Source organism: Pecten maximus, chromosome 7 (assembly GCF_902652985.1).
Source record: "Pecten maximus chromosome 7, xPecMax1.1, whole genome shotgun sequence".
Taxonomy (NCBI): Eukaryota; Metazoa; Mollusca; class Bivalvia; order Pectinida; family Pectinidae; genus Pecten; species Pecten maximus.
The window spans coordinates 36717612-36740433 of NC_047021.1; the positions used below are offsets into that span (position 1 = coordinate 36717612).

Consider the following 22822-nt stretch of genomic DNA (forward strand, 5'->3'; position numbering starts at 1 on the left):
GAATTCTCTAAAATTCATTTATTCAAATTGTTTATTGTTTCCCAGAAAACTGGACATGTATTTTTCGCGTGTCTATCGTAGATTCTGCGACTTTAAATGACACAGATTAATGTGTGATGTTGGCGGCATTCGGATTAAGTTGAGCTCGTGTCTCCAGGGGAATCCCTGTCTGTGATAAATTACAATAGCAATTGTCTTCTATCTAGTGTATAATGATTTTTATATTGTATTGTTTCTACCTGTACTGACTGATTCATCGTTTTATACGGGTACCTGTAAAGTGCGAAACGAAAGCAAAACAAAACGAAACGAAACGAAATCAAACGAAACTAAACGAAATCAAACGCAACGAAACGAAATCAAACGAACCGAAAAAATGAAACATTGATAAAATGAGAAAATATATTATACTGCACATAGGCATAAGTGTCCCATTCTCATCGGTGTAAAAACAACACACCGGAAAGAATAAATCGCAATATTCATTCAGTTCTTTAAATATCAAAAAAAAAAAACTATTCAGATTAAACAGGTACCCGTTTTATACCACAATTACTACAGAATTAATCACAGTGAAGTTTGGGATCATTCAGGATTTCTCAGCGAATTGTTAATGTATATATAATACACTCCGGCGTCAGTCGAAAAGGGGGCCGCGATAGCTTAGTCGGTTAGAGCGCCTGCCACGGAACCTCAAGATGATGATCGGAGGTGCATGGTTCGACCCAAACTTCACGTGTCGGTTTTTGTTTCTCGGGAAGCTGAGAAACAGGCCGGTCTGTGCTGTCGTGGTGGGGTCCTTGTGCAAGACTCTGTATCTTAATTGCTCTGGATGCCATGATCCGTCCTCATATGACTATAACTGTTGCGAGGATGTTAAACCCCTGAGAAACTGGATGGCATCCCATATGTGGTTTAGTGATGTCACCAACTACTACAAGGAGACTTCGTCTCAATATGACCATGGATGTTCACGGGACAATAAACACAGAAAAAACACATACACACACAAATTAACAAATCTTTTCTTTATAAATACATTAAATACGTGTAATTATACTTTTAAAATCATTTTGTATAATACTATATTCTCAATGGTCGTAAGGATGGTGGTGTATTTCAGTGTTAATGTGTTCAATAAAGTTAAAATAAACCAATGTTTTGTGTTGTGAGTCTATGTACAACAAAGACAATACCATGACGTCATAACAAACCGATCTATGACGTCACATGTTTGCTGCTGAGCTACCTAGCAATCAGCAATGGCGGAGATGTCAGCATGTTATCATTGGATGACAACACGATTGATAAATGTATAAGATTATTAGTAACGATATGCATTTGTTTGTTGGTCAGCACATGGTTCGAATTGCCTTCTTTCTACTGGTACCTCACTTGGTAAGTTTGTCTGTCTATCTGTATATCTGTCTGTCTGTCTATCTCCACCACGGTATACTTTCAAAGTTGACTTGTTCTTAAATTTAAAAATATTAATCAATTTAAAGATTGAATTAATTCTAATGTTAGCAAAATTTAAAACAAACAGCCATAACTTTTCCGTTTTTATACGCCCGCCGCGAAGGCGTCACCCTGTCCGTCCGTCCGTTCGTCCACCAACATTTACATTGTCCGGAGGTTTCAAAGTACTGAATGAATTTCAATGAAACTTCATACAGTTGTTCCTTGCAACAAGCTCTGAAGACGAATCGAATTTCAAGGTCGTGGTTTGTGAATCTAGGTCATTGTTACTATTTTTAGAAATCTTGTATAACTTTCATTGTCCGGAGGTTTCCCGTCAAAGTACTGGATGGATTTCAATGAAACTTCAAACAGTTGTTCCTTGCAACAAGTTCTGGAGACGAGTCGAATTTCAAGGCCGTGGTTTGCGGATCTAGGTCACTGTCACTATTTTTTTTTTTTTTTTTATTTTCTATCACTTTCCTTGTGCGGATGATTATAGCTGTGGGATTCTTGAAGTTTACTACTCCCCACACAAAGCCATTTGGATATCTCTCGGTAAATAAAGGTAATCACAGTGTATCAAACAACAATTGATTTTATTCCATTTCAGCTTGCACAAACAATCATTTCATTGCACATCTGCATGTATACCCTTATAAATGCCTGCATGTTATAATCACGTACTAACCATGCGCCACTAATATTCCTTTTTCACACCCAATTGTTCATGCTTAACGTTATAGTTAATTCTTTCCTTCAACTAAACTGTGCGTCGATTTTCATGGTGGGCGTATTGTGTACCGTTCGCGGTACTCTTGTTGAGAGAGAGAGATAGAGAGAGAGAGAGAGAGAGAGAGAGAGAGAGAGAGAGAGAGAGAGAGAGAGAGAGAGAGAGAGAGAGAGAGAGAGAGAGAGAGAGAGAGAGAGAGAGAGAGAGAGAGAGAGAGAGAGTCTGAGAAGGTGCTCTTCACAATAAGGAAGGTCCAACTATTTATACACATAGATTGTAACAAATGTCCAGTTCCCAGTGGTCTTGTCTTGTCTTGTATCTTCTTGTCTTTCTTTCTTTCTCCTTTTCTGTCTAGTGTGGAGCCCGACCTGGGATATTACAAGAGCGTTGTTACTTATTTTATGGATGTGAGAGTTAAGAGGATATGTCCAACTCGAGCTGAAATAATAAAGGTGAGTATGGAATAATTTTAAAGATGGGTTCCCAGCGACTATCGCTCATCGCATGGTGCACTGTCTCTTTTCGCTTGGCGGGACGCTGATGCGACAGTGCCACCATAGGAAACTTTGTTTTGTTGACCCAGTGTCGCGTCATTTTTCGCGCACTGTTGCATTTCGCATGGCACCAGCATATGTGACAAAACTGCGCGCCGGTGCGACATAAAAAATGTGTCTCCATTTCGCATTGGCGGGGTACTTTCGTCGCACGACGCATTGTAACTCTTCGCATGGCGCACTGTCGTTCTTTGCATGACGCACTGTCGTTCTTCGCATGATGCATGCGCTGTCGTGCTTCGCATAACTCAATGTCGTTCTACGCATGATGTACTATCGCAATTCACATGGCAGGTGCGACAAAGGGCAGTGTATGCAATGGCAAGATCCAGTAGAATGACATTTCCTTCTCGGAGACTGTCTAATGAACTGTAAAATTATTACAAACAGCAATAATGCAATGGAAGGTTGTGATTCCATTTGTATCTTGTAGGGATGTATATTGTGCACGTACAAAACATGCATGTTGATTCGCGAAATCTCGATTTTCACCTTTTGAAAGATTGGCCGTATATGTAGGTTTAGTCATATAAAACACGTTAAATACAAATCTTGTATATTTTGTTTAAATTGTAAGAAGACTTATGTTAATTGTTAATTTAATTTTTTTTTCAAATACGCTTTATAGAGTTTGCTTTAAATGCCAAAACAGAAACGCGAATGTGAAAAGATGTGTCAATTTTATATCAGATATGTCATTATACACTGCGTCCTGTGGGAAGTTTCTCGTCGAGTTGTGTATAGTAAACACGCACGCGTATGTGTATAGTAAACACGCACGCGGATGTGTATAGCAAGCACGCAAGCGTATGTGTATAGCAAACACGCACGCGTATGTGTATAGCAAGCACGCACGCGTATGTGTATCGCAAACACGCACGCGGATATGTATAGCAAACACGCACGCGTATGTGTATAACAAACATACACGCGTACGTGTATCGCAAACACACACACGTATGTGTGTAGCAAACACGTATAGACACTACGCACGTGTCTTTAAGTTATTCGTGTGAATGGATAAAGTATGCATTATGCGTTTGGGTTTATCACGTGATTGTCTATTTACTTCCAAATATGATGCTTTCCCGACCTGGCACGCCAACAAGGCGGTTAAATGCGGGACATAGATAAAGCAAAGAAAAAAATCTATTCATTTTATTTGCTTATATATATATGTACAACAACTTACTTTACAAATCTGGTACCAACGCAAACCTCATAACTTTGACAATCTGGGAAAAATAAAAAATAAAAGAATTAATAACAAATATTTATACGAGGAACAAAAATTGAGCGCAAAAACGTGGGAACCCATCTTAAACCGTCTTCTTTACCATAGATAAAAGTAATTGGTTGAAATATTATTCTACCTGTATCTTTTCCAACATATATATATATATATATATATATTTACATTTCCACTGTGTGTTCTCTAGATGAAGGTACTAACAAAATTAGCGTTCATTCCTAGGTGAACAATTAATCTGCCGCGTATGAATACATACGCGTAGAATGCAGAAGTGTGAATATAAACTCGCGTTTGATTACACATGAAATAATGTTTTATCAACTTTAAAACTTGTTAATAATTGTAAAATTGAAGACAACATTTCAAAATGTTTCTTTCATGATGATTAAAATAATGAATTTGTGTGGAACTATATTGTGTGTACTTGTGTACTTGATTACCTTTCCCGCCAAATTGGAACTATCTAGCTGTTACGCTGTTACATCGATCATTCAGCTGTTTCGTCACTACGTATAACGAACGTAGAGTACTGTTTCTTATGATTTTTTTCAAAGATTACGTTGAAAAATAGTTTTGAAATGTAAATATAAGAAATAGTTGTTATTTTTTGTTGTTCACTGGTGTATGAACGGCATTTTTGACAGATACTTCAACATGACGCGCTAATGCGCGTCATTAAAATATCTGTCAAAAATGCCGTTCATACACCAGTGAACAACAAAAAATAACAATTATTTCTTAAATATTTTTAAATAATATATATGTATCTGGTTAGAATGTTGTCTCTTTTAATGAAATATAGTGATATATACCAACCAGTTATAAAATGTATTTATTTATTTTAGGACATTGTGTACAATGCATTCTTTGCCATCGTTTTCGACGAATTGTAACAGAGTCAAACAGAGATGGCCAACCACAGTGCCCATGTTCCGGGAATGGAGAACTCGTATGTGATCTCGTAAGTGATAGCCATCACGTTGCGTTGGATTACAATAAGTTTTTATAGTATTCGGGTTCATTCATTTTCACAGAAAAGATATACATGTATATCGAATGTGGAATTCTTGTATATCTACGAGTAAATGTCTACTTATCTCGCTCTGTCGTCGTCGCGATGTGAAATACTAATTCTTTGATAATTTTTCTTTCATTACAGATTTGTTGGATCGAGAAAATGCCGATGATGGAAAAACAGCTGTGGGAATGACGCGTAACACATTCTATATTGTTTTAAAGTTTGTCATAATGACTAGTTGGGCCTTTCCGACATTAACCATTGATGGTTTCGTGGGAGAAAAACTGCCAACATACTCGTTGAATTGATCATTAAAACATCCGTTCATATTGGTTTTCAGAGTTATATGTTATTAAATGCGTCCGATGTCGGTTACATGTAAATGTCAATTGTATGTGGCGTCGTTTTACTTAAGTATTTCGTTTGACTAAAACGATACCATGAAATTACTAGAACATTATATTGATATCTATTATCGGTATATTGATGTCCCTTATCATTATAGTGATATCACCTAATCATTATAGACATATCAACTAGTCATTATAGACATATCACCTAGTCATTATAGAGATATCACCTAATCATTATAGTGAGATCACCTAATTATTATAGAGATATCACCTAATCATTATAGAGATATCACATCGTCATTATAGAGATATCACCTAGTCATTATAGAGATATCACCTAATCATTATAGAGATATCACCTAATCATTATAGAGATATCACCTAATCATTATAGAGATATCACCTAATCATTATAGAGATATTACCTAATCGTGATAGAGATATCACATAATCATTATAGAGATATCACCTAATCATTATAGAGATATCACCTAATCATTATAGAGATATCACCTAATCATTATAGATATATCACCTAATCATTATCATGATATCACATCGTCATTATAGAGATATCACCTAATCATTATAGAGATATCACCTAATCATTATAGTGATATCACCTAATCATTATCATGATATCACCTAATCATTATCATGATATCACCTAATTATTATAGAGATATCACCTAATCATTATAGATATATCACCTAATCATTATCATGATATCACATCGTCATTATAGAGATATCACCTAATCATTATAGAGATATCACCTAATCAATTTAGAGATATCACCTAATCATTATAGTGATATCACCTAATCATTATCATGATATCACCTAATTATTATAGAGATATATCACCTTATTATTATAGAGATATCAACTAATCATTATGGTGATATCACCTAATCATTATAGACATATCAACTAGTCATTATAGTGATATCACCTCGTCATTATAGAGATATCACCTAATCATTATAGAGATATCACATCGTCATTATAGTGATATCACCTAATGGTTATAGTGATATCACCTCTTCTTTATAGAGATATCAACTAGTCATTATGGTGATATCACCTAATCATTATAATGATATCACCTCATCATTATAGAGATATATCACCTCGTCATTATAGAGATATCACCTAATCATTATCATGATATCACCTAATCATTATTGTGATATCACCTAATCATTATAATGATATCACCTAATCATTATAATGATATCACCACTTTAGAATTGTTTTCAGCATTTTATACAGTATTATATGACTTTGTTTTAATGGATATTAATTATTCCATACGTCGGTAGAAAATTGTATGCAACGTGTATATCTAAGTCCGTGATCTTAATTTCAAAATGCCAGTGCTAAAATTTGTATTTGCTCAATTGTCGGTAGACATGTATAGGAGTGACTCCTATACATGTCTACCGACAATTGAGCAAATAATTTTCTATTTCAAGAAAATTCATTGACAAGCAAAATCATTGAAATTTTGTTAAAATGTATAAAATGTGTGTAGTAGCGACAACTTTTTGCATGTCTCTGTATCTTATGATTAACGACTGTGAAATAATCATAGCATCGTTTTCCAATAAATATAATAACAAACGCTGAACATTTGCAACGCACAACGGTTGTCTCCCTTCCTAGGCCAGTAGAGGGCGTGTTGATACAAACTTCCTGTTGGTGTTATTGACCTGGGAAAATAGAGAAGAAAATCTTATTTGTCCTCAGGTAAAATCACAAACGAGATAAGACTGTTGTGAAATATGCGTTTTTGCCTAATTAAGAAACAATATGGAACATGAATACGTAAAAATGATCATCTTACTGCCATTATAATTGACTGTTTGAAGCGAAAGGACCTCCGGTACTGTCCAGGAAGAGTGATTGTTTACTTTTATTGTTTTCGTTTTTAGAAGCGATCACGTTACATAACTAACAGTAATTCAACTTATTTAGATTTCTTGGGTACAATTTTAACATTTGTCTTTTGTTTATACATCATACAAATGAAATCTTATCTCTAAATGTGACACAAGTTATGATACAAGTAACATTTATCATGTTGTGGGCTAGGTGTAATCAAATCCGAGAACATCGTTGCCTGAAATGTTGGCATCTTTCGAATAAATAACTGAAAAAATGCCAAAAGAAAAATCTTAGTAAACAAATGCCTTGACGTGCAAAACGTCCCCGGACACTCATTCTGCCCTGGTCACTCATCAGGTAAACCGTGAATATTGACATATGTATGTGGTATTGATATATTGACAGACGAACGAATATTGATACTAATGATTCATTTATTATTAATGGTTACTAAGGTGACGATTGACCCTTACTCTTACTTGACTTTATTTTCTTGATATCCAATTAATATTATCGAAGACATCACCTGCATTCTTCTTGTATGACCTGAATGATACATTAATGACAAGTAAGTTGTTCTTCATCATGTAATGGTTTAAATTTCACTCATGACTGCTGTAATGAAATAAATTAACACTTCAAGAAATAGTCTTTTTAGTCCATAAATGACACGTACAGACTGCATTATGTGTAAACTTGATCACTTACAATCATCACATGATCATAACCAGTCATCTAAATGGCAATCCTTGTGACATGATCTACATATATAATATTTTATAAAGCTATCATAAAGTATATTTTGTAGATTATAAATGTAAGAAAAGTTCACATTAAAATAACAATGACTTAACTGAGCAACTGCTTTGACAACCACACCAGTTCATGTCTGGTGAGTCCAGAATTAATTTTAATGCATACTGTATATATGATTTACAGTGGGTTTTTTTTCCTGGTCATTTTAGAAATTTGCAAACTGTCAGATATTTTGGAATCTTTGTGTATCAGAGGGAAATGCAGTGAAATAGATTCCATGTTACCACTTAATTAATTATATATATATATAATTTCATTGGAATTCATTCCTGTTTATAATATCACAACCAAAATAAATAGACAGGAAATTAAAAGCACAGATTTGATTGCTAATTGATCAAAACCTGATGATAACATGTGCTTTTATTTCATTTTCTAGTGAAGTGGCCATGTAACGTAATTACCAGCCATGTCTTAGGAGAAATAATGATTTCCTTTCATTGAGACATGTAGTCACACTGTTTCTTGTGAGTGTACCCGTCCACAGTTCCTTGTCATGTTTGGAGCTTCTAATGTGCTATAGCACATTATAAGGTGACACTGGTGAGTTATTGCAATAATCATGATATGTCATACCTGTATAGTACATTTATAAATTGCTAACAGATGTCATTTCATTGTCCTAACAACTAAGTCCACCCCTTATTTAGAGTAAAATGTGATGTATTGAATTGACATTATGATCATCAGACCAGAAAAAAGGCTTTTATCTGCATATGGTGAGCATGCTCAGTCAATTTTTTCACTTGGCAATTTTTGAAAAAAGTGCACACAATATGTGCAAATTTACAGTAATAGAAATAAAAGATTGTTTGATCAACACACTCAACCCCTTCCACAAGTCATTGCTCTTGTCCGTTTGAAATTTTCCGTGTTTGTAAGCTGACAGCTACTTTAGTAAAAAGTATATAAATTGTTTATTTAAACATCGACAATGTTATTCACTTAACACAGGACAAAATTCCAGAATGTCAACACCAACGCTACCAATAAGTGGAGGCAATGGTCACACAGGGGGAGGTAAGTATGACTAGAGGTTTTTGAGAAGTTTAAAATTCCATTGAAATGTTCTGCAATTGAAACTGTGATAGACTTTAAACTATTATCATAGTTGTCCAAAAACAAGAACAATTTAAAATCATAAACTCTTGATATGACAGGAAAATAGAAAATTTAGCATTATAATTGTTACCTTTGCAGTTTAATCGAAAGAGAATCGTTTCAGAACACAAAGTGCATAATACATGTAGTTTATAAAAATATTTGATTAGAACATTGGATCATTTTCCCCAGTTTAGAAATGTTCAACAGGATGAGTCTTATCACCAATGTTCAAAGTTTCTTATATAGTAATGAATGAATTTAAGAATTACTTCCGCTTATATTTCCGTGATTCTTACAAGTCATAACATTAACTTTTGTCTAATTGGTTTCTAGCGGACGATGTGAGCGTGAAGGAGCCGGATAACTCTGAGTACCAAAAGTCTTTACAGATTGTTCTGGGGACGGTGTGTGGAGTGTTTGGCTTCTTAGGCCTCCTGCTTCTTATCTCTATTCTCTATCGACTCTACAAACGGCGTCAGGCAAGAAGGAACTACACTACAGGTACAGTACTAGGGTTGATATGCCACATTAATCTGTGCTTAAATTACTGTATAACGTGGTATTAGTCCCTACCTGTGAAACTGGGGGGGGGGGGGGGGGGGGCTATATGTTTCCTCCCTGTCTGTCCAGCTGTCTGTTGTCTGTTTGTCTGTCCGTCCACTCAGTTCTCCACTTTTTTCTCTGCCATGCTGCAAGGTATATTGGTGAAAGTAGGTAACTTCAGTATGAGTAGGTACAGATTAAGTTCAAGTTTCAGGGTTTTTGGGTCAAGGTCAAGGTCACTGTTACTATTTTTAGCGGGGACCGGAAGGGACATGTATTGCTTAAGCAATACTCTCAGAATGCTTGCTTTTTAACGAAGTGTGGATTTTTTTTTTGTATTTTACAACCACATGGTATTTGAATTTGCAAAATTTTACTAAATTTTATAGTAATAGTGAATCAGATTGGTGTGGTAATCTAGACCTCTTTTATAATGTTGTCTGTTCATGTGGTGTTGACAGGATGTGTACTTAAACTCTTTAAAGTTCATTACTGTTACTATATAAAGCCCAAATGCTACACTTAATATTTGATAAATGGTATCAAAACTGCAAGAATTAGAATTGCAAAAACTAAATATCAGTTTTGGAAGCAAATGTGATATATTATGTCTTAATTAGATGCAATATTTTAGTGATCTTTGTAAGAATTTGGAATTTGAATCTGAATGGTCAATGTTTTGCTGATATGGAACACTGCAAGGTTTGCAGAAGAAAAAGAAATAATTATTGACTTACAATCAAGGTCACAAGGGTCAAAGTTATTAAAATATCAGTACACAAGCAACTTTTGAAGAACCAAAAGGATTAGAGTCACGATAATTGGTCTACATGTACAGCTTAATATCATTTCTGAATGATACAAAAGTGACCAGAAACGACATTGAACTTCATTCAAGATCAAAGGTGTCAGTATCTTTATTGCTTATAACTTCGTCTGAAGGATTATTTTTAAAATATTCAAATGCTCTTAACTATATAAGCTGGTACAAAATATTATATGTTATTCAATACAAAAGATGTTGACCTAATGCTCTTAACGGAAATCAGCTGGCTTACTTTTACTGCTTCTATTTTAGGAAAAAATTAAGTTGATGATTTTGACTTTGATTTACAGGATCAAGGGAGCAGAATGAATTAAACAGCTCTATAACTCTAGGTATGTAGTCAACATACACAGGAATATGTTGTATGTTATCTATTGTGTGCCAAAATAAGCATTCAGCTTTAAAAGGAAGTAAAACAAATTCTGAATGCCTATTTATATTGCTGTATTTCTTTCATTTGTACATGTACCAGGAAAATAATTTGTGAAAGGAATACAAAATATCTTGCAATAAATGCTAAGATATGTCTGAGTATATTTTTTAATTCAATAATAATGCATAACTAAGCTGTACATAGAGTGCTCCAGATAGCTTGTACACGCATATTTCTTTTCAAAGAAATTGTTGACCTGGGATAATTCAAGCAAACAGAATTCATATGATTGCATCAGTTTGCAGCTTAATGCATGTATATACATGTAGCTATCTAAGAATAGCAAAACACACAAGGTAGGGGTGAACAAATCCCTATGTTCAATGTTCAAAGGTAATCTGCTTGCTGGAGCACTGTACACTATAATATAGGAAGTCAGACTTATTCTGACATTTTATCAACTATTTTATATAGGTCTGGTGTCTGCATCATTGATACAAAACAAGTTGACAAAATGTAATGATGATTTGGACTATAATATAAGTTGCTTTCTTTCCGAAATGTTTTTTTCTTTCATATAATACACTAGAACCTGGCATATCTGAACTGCCCAAGACACCCAACAGGAAAACTTGAAGTATTGGAAACATAACAGGAGTTGAAAATTCAGAAATTCTAGAAATAGTGATTTCTATATTTATAATTGTATGTTTGATGTTTTCAGATCTTGAACAGAAGCAGATACCATCAGTGTTGCTCCTGTACGCATATGACTGTGCAGCTCACGAGAAAGTTGTATCAGCACTAGCTGGCTACCTCATAGAGACCTGCAACTGCAATGTTCATCTTGACCTGTTCGAAGATCAAATCATTTTTGAGCGTGGATTGGACGACTGGCTCGTGGATCGCTTACAGGAGGTGGATTACATCATTGTTCTTTGTTCGGTTGGTGCCAGACTACGATGTACAAAAAAACGTGTTAGATTCAAATTTGATCCATGCAGAAAGATTCCTGACTATTTTGCTGTGGCTGTTGACTATGTGGCAGAGAAAATGAGAGTAGAGCGCTCTAAAGGCCTAGCCATGTCTAAATATGCTGTGGTTTACATGGACTATTCCACAGCCAGTGACATTCCCCATCAGTTGGAGACTGGTGCCAAGTTCTGCCTGATGCGGGACATCTTGCCGCTGTTTTGTCACTTGCATGGGACAAGTACAGAGCAAACTAAAAATGGCAACATATGTTTGGGAATATCGGATAAAACATATGACAGCTCAGAGCTAGGAACAGAGCTCAGAGTTGCTATAGAATCTGCAAAAGAATTTTTTCGTTGTAATCCAAACTGGGTTGAGGATAGTATGGAATTCATTCCCCCACCGAGTAAGTCAAAATCTCGCCACACAAGGAAAAGCTCCTTGGAGCCTTTGTTAGGGGATCTGAAAGTGAGTATGCCGGAGACTGATGACCTTCAACAGGTCAACACATTGGTTGATGTTCACAGCCAGACCTTGCCACGCAGTACGAAACAAACAAACTTGAATATGGTGGGAAGTATACAGAATCGTCAGAATTCTCTCCCCTCCTCATTGTCTAGCCATCAGACTTTGTCTACCCCACCAAATCACACCTCAAAATCGTGTGACAGCTTTCAGTCGCCATCGCTTTACAGTGGCCTGGAACAAATGCCGTGTATGGTTTGTGGAAAGGAGGGTGAACACAACCCCAGCACACGGTGTAAAGGGCGCCGGCTTAATCGGCAGCTCACTCAGGACAGCGAGGATGACATGTCTGTCTATAGACACAAGAGTAAATCCATGCCGACTGTGTGTGATTCTAGTATCCACAGCTCCCAGACAGTGTTTCAGGCAGATGTCCATAAGGAATGGGATGAACATGGGGCAAAATTGTCAGGCTCAGAATCGCAGGATTCCGGGTCAAACAAAGACTTTGCAATGGAAGACCTTGAAAAGGATCTGCAATCCATTAGAATGCCCTCTAGTCTTAAAATGGGGTCGTTTCATTACGACATCCCATCCATAGCAGTTCGGCCTATTCCTAAGGTTACTTCACATATACAGACTTCACCCTCCCCCATGCCCCACTTACCTACCGCGGCAGACGCAGCACTGCTCCTTCAGCCCCTCAAGCAAACATTCCCCAAGGGAGACAAGTCATCAAGTGCTATGTCATTGGAGGAACAGATCTATCAGCTGCAAGACATCAGGTTGTGAATTTGTAACCCTGTGTGTATATTAATTGGAATACCAGTATGGACATGTGTCCTGATCAATCCATCTCGACTAAAATCGATTATAAACATACACTGTACAAACATCAGGTTTATTCTTTGACTTTGTCCTTTACACAGGGTCTTGCATGTTTCCAAACAGGTTGTCAAAATAGTTACTATCAAAATATGGCATTGTGCATTGTATTTTCAAATTTTTATGGTACTCAGGTAGACAGACAGATATATAACTGTAACTGAAGATAAATCATGTATATAGGAATACTGTATTTGATTTCATATCTAGTGCTGCAACCATACACAGCCCTCACAATACGATTCGTATCGCAGTACTTGTCTCAGATACGATACATATCACGGTGCATTTATTTTGCACATGATCAGTGGAATATATTAAACAGCATCTGTTTCTGTTCCACGGAACCCGAAATGTTTCCAAATATTTGATAAGCAGTCACTCAACGAAAGCGCTTCCGCACCCCATGCTGGTTTTGGGCGATGCTAATTATTGCGCAGAAAACTGGAAATGGCCTGATCTGCAAAACTGTTAGCGTACCGTGCCCCAAACTGTGCCATTAACACCGTGATATACGTATATATCGTCCCACGGATTACCATTGCAGCACTACTCGTATCTTAAATAATAAATGGCTCCTGTTTTGGAATTCTCTGAAACATTTTCTGTGCATTAAATACAGCCTCTCCTGATGTATTATTGATGTCTGATGTAAATGTTACATCTGTAATTAAATTACTGATACGACAAACAGACTTGACACAAATTCCAAACCCAGGGTTCATGGATATGTATATTACCGTGTTGTGTATATAAAGATATGAATATAATATATTAACTCTTTTGGGATTTTGTGCCAAGTCCCTGTGGTTACCAATAGCTAGACTAATATAGATTTAATTATAAAAGGAGAAAAAATAATTACCTGGAAAGCAAAACATTTTCTTAAAATGGAAAACAAATGCTTTAATGCATTTACCTGTTCAACATTTTTTCTGTTTTCTGTTTCTATCAACCATGCATGCCATTCACAGATGTTTATGTCGCCAGATTTGGACCCAACATAGATGTGTACATACTGGTACCAGTTACATATGTAATGCAGGAACACACTACTACTACAAATAGATAAGGTGCTTTAGTGTATATATATTGTGTAACTAATTAACGAGACTCTCATTAAAAATACCTATATGTTGTACATATAAGCTGTAGGAAACCCCAAATTGTGATATATATACATTCATTCTATACTGTAATTAGTATTTTCTAATCTGTATTCTATTGCTTTGACAAATTATTTTGTAAGTATATTACCTGTATATAAACTTACAAACTTGTCACAATCTATTAACTGTAGATGTGAATGTTGTATTTGTACATTTATTGATGAAAACAGTAATTTTTCAGCAAAACAAAATGTCTGTTGTACCTATATTTATTTAACATTTTATTTCGCAAGTCGAAAACATATTATATGTTATGTAAAAATTGTGATATATATATGTGTGTGTGTAGTGTCATGTTTATTTGATGATTTCTGTTATCTGGTTTCTTTGCTACTGTAAATCACTTGTATTTTGATTTTTGGATTTATTTTCATGTTAAGAGGCATCAAGATCTAGAGTCTTGCATAGTCCATGACACGAAAAGCTCATTTTTAGCGAATTTAAAGTAATATCTAGATCATCGTTGATTATGCCGTTCAAAAAGATGTCTCAAGATGTAAATTTGTAAAATAAAATACAGTGGAACTTCGTTAATTCGAACTGAATAGGACCTAGAGAAAACTTAGAGTTATCTAAGTGTTCGAATTAAGCGAGTTGTAATTTTTGATGCAAAGTTTGGTCAATATTTGTCAACAAAAAAATGTATTTGCGAAATCTAAGTGATCTACAAAATGAAGCAATTAGATTTAGTGTTCAATGCATGATGACTATTGATAAAGATTAAATTCTATCTAAATATACCAAAATCCAACAATAAGCTAATGTCTGCTAATTAAGCCCACACAATCTGATCTACCAGAGTTATCTCCCTCTGTTGCAATATAGTGATAAGCTTGGCAGCCAGTGGGGCCAAGATTAAGCCCATGTATTTCTATTACTGCTTAGTGAAAATGTTAACAAATTTATCCTTGTTTCATAAATCTGCAAATTACAATAAGTCTACCAGTTTTTAGCTCACCTGAACCGAAGGTCCGGTGAGCTTATGGCATGGCCCCTGCCCGTCGTCCGTCTGTCCGTCTGTCAACATTTGCTTCATATCATTACTAGTCTAAAAGTTCTCATTGGATTTTGCCCAAATTTGGTCAGAAACATCCTTGGCGGAAGGGGTTTAGATTTTGCATAAATGGTGACTCGGATCCCAAGGGGCCAGAGGGGCGGGGCCCAATATGGGAAATAGAGGTTATTCCTTTAAATCACTACTTGTCATAAATTTATAAATGGATTTGAACCCAATTTGGTCAGAAACATCCTTGGGGAAAGGGGAACAGATTTTGCATAAATGGTGACTCTGCCCCCCCCTGAGGGGCTCAATGGACAGGGCCCAATAGGGGAAATAGAGGTTATTCCTTTAAATCGCTACTTGTCATAAATTTATGAATGGATTTGAACCAATTTAGTCAGAAACATCCTTGGCGGAAGGGGAACAGATTTTGCATAAATGGTGACTGACCCCGAGGGGCCCAATAGGGGAAATAGAGGTAATGCCTTAAAATCGCTACTCTTCATCAAGTTATGAATGGATTTGAACCCAATTTGGTCCGAAACATCCTTGGGGGAAGGGGAACAGATTTTGCATAAATGGTGACTCTGATCCCCGAGGGGCCCAATAGGGGAAATAGAGATAATTCCTTTTAAATTGCTTTTAGTCATTATGTTATGAATGGATTTTAACCCAATTTGGTCAGAAAAATCTTGGGGGGGGGGGGGGGGGGGGGGAAGCAAAACATATTTGCATTAATGATGACTTTGACCCCCAAGGGACCAAATGGGCAGGGGCCCATAGGGGAAATAAACGTAAATACATAAATTGCTACTAGTCATAAAGTGATGAATGCATGTTCTAAAAACAATTTTTGAGGTCTTTCAGACCCTTAGAGAGTCTGGAGTTTATTATTTCTTCAAAGCACTATAACCATATATAGCATTGTTTGAGATTAACAAATAAAACGAATTGAACATGAACATTATTTTGACATTTGGTCTATTCCATCCAGGTGAGCGATACAGGCCCCATGGGCCTCTTGTTTAGTTAGAGTTGGAAGGTGTGTTTGACTCCGGGGTTTATTACAGAATTTAAGTACCGCCTTGAAAACTAGCATTAAATCAGGCCTGACTTAAAAAATGCTTGATTTCAGGAGAAGTATTTTCCTCCTGAATTCAATTTAATTTTTCATATATTCGTTTTGCTAAGCATATACATCATATATTTAGCTATGTATATATTATATGTTTGTAACTAAATGTACGTATGTATGTATATCTAATCATATATCTTGTCTAGAATGTAATTATATAAAATTCAGATTTTTTTTTTTTGACAAATTGATATATACCCCGGTAGGTACATTTGTACATCTGTAATTATAATGATGGTTTTTGTGCAATATCAATGAGTTTTGAATAGTCATTATTCACCTGTGCCCAGGTGAAAAATAATGGGTTAGGGGTTATTCCAGAAAATTGGTATTTTTTCTATGACTTTGGATTGCAAAATCACAGAAAAATGGACTGCAACAAATGCAGCGTGGTAAAATCATAATTCATTTAAATATGAATTTCAGGGAACACAGGTCCAGAAGTCTGTTTATGGAATGAAGGCATTGTGTAATTATGCTTGTATCACCTATATATGTACTTACTGAGTTTTGGCATACCTTAATTCTTAATTAAAAAGTTGCAATATTTGATAATAAAATATATTATGATAATAATATTGCTTGTTTAGATATTCACATTAAGGTTTGTACCCTAAACATTTAATCAGAAATATTCTTTAAAAGCGTATTAGTGGCATTCTGTTTTTTGGTGTACAAGCTATTTGAGGGATGAATTGGAATGGGTAGAGTAAGTGACGTTTTTTGGTCCATGGTTTCTCAAAATGATTAAATGATTTGAAATGGTCAGCTTATGACTGACTTTTACATTTAAAATTTTATTCATTGTTAAGTTGCAATCAAAATAATTCAATGGTGAAGAAATAAGACTGCAAGGCATCTACCCATCAAAAAATATATGAAAATGTTTGAATTGATAAATCTTCAGGTAAGTTTATACTGCGAAATGGCTCGATCAATTTTCTTCATTTTCTTTGTAAGTTTATACTGAGAGTTAGAAATGGTTCGATCAATTTTCTTCATTTTCTTTGTAATATGGTATCCCTTGTTTTGAGCCTTGACCCTTATTCCAAGGGTCATGACCTGGTTTTTCATCACACTGAATATCATGGTATACTTTCCTGGAGTTATCTCCCTTTTACAAATACATGTATAACCCAAGGAATTATAACTAAATCTGCTCTTTGTGCAGTTCTTATTTTGACAAATATTGGGACCAATTGCTTTACTTATTGTACCTCTTCCTTCGGGTAAAATGGGTATATGTGATAGGCTCTTGTTGATTCTGACAAGGAAGTCAGCAAAATTGTATGTAGTACTGTTAGGATCGATGCACTAACTTACTTAATGAATATATGTGTGAAATGTTGAATATACATGAATGTGAATATTAATTACCGATTCTCATTAGTGCTTTAATATCCATTGTTTCTATTATCTGGTTATTATTTCATAAATATTGTATACATGATTCAAAATCGGTGTAAATGCAGTTAAAACGTTTTGATGTTTGGTTTGTACTTAATGATTATGCCAATGATATTACAAAAAAAATGTATTTTGTGTTTATATTTATATATATATGCCAATGCCTAATTATAAGCTATCAATTTTGTATGTAAATTTTGTGATCTCATATCAGTTCTATTTCAAATTGTGATTGAAATCTATTCTGTACAGTAATGTAAGGGACAGCAAGGTACCAGAGACAAATAAATGATCCATATAGCTTTTGTTACATGGCAGTTTGCCCACAGGATTTAGAAAACATTATCTAAGAATGAAAAAAATGTTTAAAAAAAAGAATCAGATTTGTACATGTTGAATTATGAAACAATTTCTTTAGGTTGATAAGTATTGTGTAAATAGACTTTGGTACATCACAATAAGTATTGGGTATTGGATTCAAGTCTATTCACATACATATTGAATTGTTCAGTTCCATATCAAAATGTAATTTTACATGTTGTAAATAGGGACAATTTCATAATCAGCGACTTTTCTGACTTCGGAGATATTTATCAATCTGACATTTGATAATGTTTGGTTTCTATGAGTTTCCTAATTAATTAAGACACCAATCAAACCATACACATATACTGATCATCAGGGATTCATTATAAATTAGTGACAACACTTATGTTTACTTTAAATTAACAGAAACATATATCTAACGTTTCATTGTACTTGAATAATATTTCCATGATAGAGAAATTTTTAATTACCAAGTAAGCTTAGATCTAAGTCTAAAGCGTGTTCAATGATGCAGAACCTGACTGGTTGATGCTTATTGAGAAAATATTTTTTTTCTTCTAAATCTAGGAATCGAAGTTAAGTAAAACTTCAAATTATCTTAAGAAACAAGGATATTGAAGTTACGAAATGCTTATGCGGATACTTCATTCCATGAACTAATGTATTTGCAGAACACATTTGTCTTAAGTCATTTATCAGCCGTTCTGCTTGTATTATGCTGTGTACATGTACTGATTTTGTTAAGAGCACATTACTAATCATGCTTTTGTGATGTATGAAATATCAACTGTACCTGTGATAAACCTAGGATCTGTTATTCATAAGTAGAAGCTAATATGAGTTTAGATTATTCTTTTGTTCAACAACAGAAAATTAATCATATGTAAGTCTGTGGCTCTGTATACCCTTCTTTTGCAGTAAAACGACACTTAAAGTTGTATTTCATTAGCGAAAACAACTGTTGACAATTTCATCGTGTAGTTTTTTTGCGTGGATGTGAAATTTCGAAATAAGGTAGAATGTATGTACATTTGTATAAGATTTATCACAAAAGATATACATAAAAAGTGATTCCATTTAATGCCATCTACATTTTGTGTAGTTAAATTAATGTATCATTTTACATTATGGAGATATTGAAGAAAAATTCTTAATTCTGAATACATTTTTCTATAATTTCTTAATAAAACAATCATAAGTGTATGATTTCATGACAATTTATATACATGTACATACGCTAATTTATAAGAATCCTTTTTTTTAACATACAAATTTATTTAAGTCAGTTTAAGTTAATTGAAAGCAAAATTTCAAATATAGCTACAAGCATGCGCATGCATATGTTTAAGTATTACTACATGATAATTTCATTCGGAAGCCATGGTCATACATACAGTATTTTGCATTCAGTTTTAAGATATTGATTTATTCATTATGAAACTGAAGGGTGATACAACTGAGCACAGTCACACAGTAGCACTGTTAATTGTTTAATTTTAAGTTTGAGCATGTTCGCAATCCTGATTTGTGAATTGGTTTGCCAAGACAATCCTGCTTTGTATCTGGATTGTCAGGACCGTCCTGATTTAAAGGGCAGTTGTTCAGATCATCCTGATATGTAGATAGGTTGTCCATAGTGTTCAGTCTGTTGATTGGTGTCGCCTAGTATCCTGATTTGTAGATGGGTTAACAAGACCGTCCTGGTTTGTAGATGGGTTGATCGGACCATCCAGATTTAAAGAGAGTTTGGTCGGCTATCCGGATATGTAGATGGGTTAGCCAGACCATCCTGGTTTGTAGATAGGTTGGTCGGACCATCCAGATTTAAAGAGAGTTTGGTCGGCTATCCGGATATGTAGATGGGTTAGCCAGACCATCCTGGTTTGTAGATAGGTTGGTCAGACCATCCAGATTTAAAGAGGGGTTGGTCGGCTATCCGGATATGTAGATGGGTTAACCAGGCCATCCTGGTTTGTAGATGGGTTGGTCGGACTATCCAGATTTAAAGAGGGGTTGGTTGGCTATCCGGATATGAAGATGGGTTAACCAGACCATCCTGGTTTGTAGATAGGTTGGTCGGACTATCCAGATTTAAAGAGAGTTTGGTCGGCTATCCGGATATGTAGATGGGTTGGCCGAACTATCCTGGTTTGTTGATTTATTTGCTGGACCATCCTGGTTTGTAGAAGGGTTAGCCAGACCTTACCATCCTGGTTTGTAGAAGGGTTAGCCAGACAATCTTGATTTGTAGATGAGTTGGTCTTACCATCCTGGTGTGTAGAAGGGTTAGCCAGTCCATCCTAATTTGTAGATGAGTTTGCCGAACCATCTTGATTTGAAGATGGGTTATCCAAGCCATCCTGGTTGATTTAAAGAGTTGGCTGGACCATCTTGATTTGTACAATTATCCCGACCCAGGCATTATTCTCTATTTCACATATCAATGACATTCTCTGAAATTTCACAGCCTTCAATGAGACTGGTGTATACAAATAAATATCTTTACAAATAACTCCCACTGTTTGTATTTATTGAGTTCGTGGCCACAGTCCACGCTGCATGCTTTTAGCAATTTTTTCCAGAAAGCGTGCATCAGGGGTATCTTGCACCATATGTGCTGGTAAATCATTACAAATCAAATATTGTAACATTACAGATCAGATTACACAACATTTCTTTTCAAAGCGATTGCACAGCGAAATGCCACGTTTGAGTAAAGTCTATAGGGGCAGGGTCATTCATCTGGTAGTGCAGCGGCATTCGCAACGTCATGAAGCCCAGCAATATGGTGTACACGAGACAACAATATCCCGTTTAGTTGGGCGTCTCCGAGTCACAGGGAGATTGGGTTACCGTTCGGACTTCCAGGAGCGGACACCCGCGAATTAGGTCGCGACGTCAAGATAGAGGCTTACGTTTTTCGGTTCTCCGTAATCGATTTCTGACGGCGACGGAGACGGCACGTCAAGTTGTGTCCAAGAGCCAAGCCCCTGTGTCCAAGAGCGGTTAAAAATCGGTTGTGGGAGTTTCATTTAAGGCCACGATGTCCTTATGTTGTTCCGCCATTTACGCAGAGGCGACGCAACGTCGAATGCAGTGGCTACTTGCACCTGCACCTAATCAGTTTCGTTTGGCCCATTGGAGACGCGTATTGTTCACTGACGAGTCTTACTTTACTCTTTACAGGGCAGATGGACGACAAAGTGGTGAGCGATATTCTGACGCTTGCATAACGGAAAGTGACATATTTTGGTGAGTGCCTGTTATGGTACGGACTGGGATATCTCAAGGCGATATAACACTTTTCGTGGTTATCGATGGTAATCTTACTGCAGTGAGATATCGGGATCAGGTCTTGAGACTACACGTTCTTCCTCTTATCCATCAACGTAACCTTTCGTTGCAGCAGGACAACGCGAGGCCCCATGTTGCTAGGGGTTGTCGTGACTAACGTTCCAGTTCTTGATCGGCCGCCATAGTCTACTCCTATACGTATATGAGGTTTTATTCTACCTGAATACATTGTAGTTGGATATTACGATTAGTTACATGACAGCCTGTTAAAAGTTTCCTGTCGTGTAAACCTCTAATATTATTGTAGTACATACAGTCCAGAAATGTTCCATAATCGAGCATTTTTGGGACCAGCTAGACAGGAGAGTTAGGAAGCGTTCAACGTCACATATAACGTCGCTCAACTCACGACGGCCCTTATTCAGGAGTGAAATAATATCCCTCAAAGGGCAATAAACACCTTGATGGGGTCAATGTATAAGAGAGTAAGAGCAGAACTGATGCCAGGGGTAGACACACATGCTACTACCGATTTCAATCGGGGGGGAAACGGCGCAGGGTACCCTTATTTTAAAGGTGTTCAATCATACACCGTTTGTGATAGGACAACAAAAATCATCAACATGTATTCAGTATTGATGAAATCGAGAAACCCACATCATGAACACTTCAAAGAATCGTGTAAAATGATAACTATCGAAAATAAACTTGGGTTTCTTTTTTCCGCTAGTATAATTTATAGTAATCACTTTGTCACTATATCCGTCCGTATATATATTAGTTCACATTTTAATGGGAGACCCTATGGCCTTACAATTGGAAACACATATACTAGAACAGTTTAGGCTGAATACAATATGTCATGTTCAAGTTATGCTAGACCTGTACGGTGCTATTCAATACTAGCTTCTACAAAAGTAATCTATAATTCTGCTCATTATTAAACTTAAACTAATTATAATACCAGTTATGTTTACTAAGTGTATATTTATTCTATGTTCATTGATCTTTATCATACATATGCCATGCTCTTTCTTTAACATATATGTGATTTGAATATTGTTATTATATCATGCTGTTCATTTTGGAGGAAATAAGGGCGACATTGATAATATCAATAATAATAGCAAGGTCTACACCTGATGAAATTTTGGTGATCATTGATTATGGTTAAAAGGGGTCAAATGTCACGCGGGACCCCTTCTAAAATAATCTTGCTCAAAACAGCCAGGGAGCTCGCAATTA

General features: G+C 35.8%; 1 protein-coding gene and 1 long non-coding RNA gene across 2 annotated transcripts; both read left to right on the top strand.

The window, feature by feature from the left end:
• Window positions 1–1215: 1215 nt before the first annotated feature.
• LOC117330734 lies at window positions 1216–5342 on the top strand. The gene is made up of 4 exons (XR_004533394.1): window positions 1216–1398; window positions 2547–2643; window positions 4843–4958; window positions 5157–5342. It is a non-coding gene; the product is annotated as an uncharacterized LOC117330734 (long non-coding RNA).
• A 1708-nt stretch (window positions 5343–7050) lies between these two features.
• On the top strand, window positions 7051–15588 carry LOC117330736 (interleukin-17 receptor D-like). The gene is made up of 6 exons (XM_033889191.1): window positions 7051–7120; window positions 8454–8617; window positions 9029–9094; window positions 9512–9679; window positions 10838–10879; window positions 11645–15588. The coding sequence occupies exons 3-6, from the start codon at window positions 9043–9045 to the stop codon at window positions 13150–13152; spliced, it is 1770 nt and encodes a 589-aa protein (XP_033745082.1). The 5' UTR covers window positions 7051–7120; window positions 8454–8617; window positions 9029–9042; the 3' UTR covers window positions 13153–15588.
• Window positions 15589–22822: the final 7234 nt, after the last annotated feature.

What these genes read in the sequence shown, in the direction of transcription:
- LOC117330736 (XM_033889191.1), top strand. Translation starts at nt 9,043, where the DNA reads ATGTCAACACCAACGCTACCAATAAGTGGAGGCAATGGTCACACAGGG. An exon ending in AAGAAGGAACTACACTACAG is followed by an intron (nt 9,680 to 10,837) that starts GTACAGTACTAG and finishes TTTGATTTACAG; the next exon opens with GATCAAGGGAGCAGAATGAA. An exon ending in AAACAGCTCTATAACTCTAG is followed by an intron (nt 10,880 to 11,644) that starts GTATGTAGTCAA and finishes TGATGTTTTCAG; the next exon opens with ATCTTGAACAGAAGCAGATA.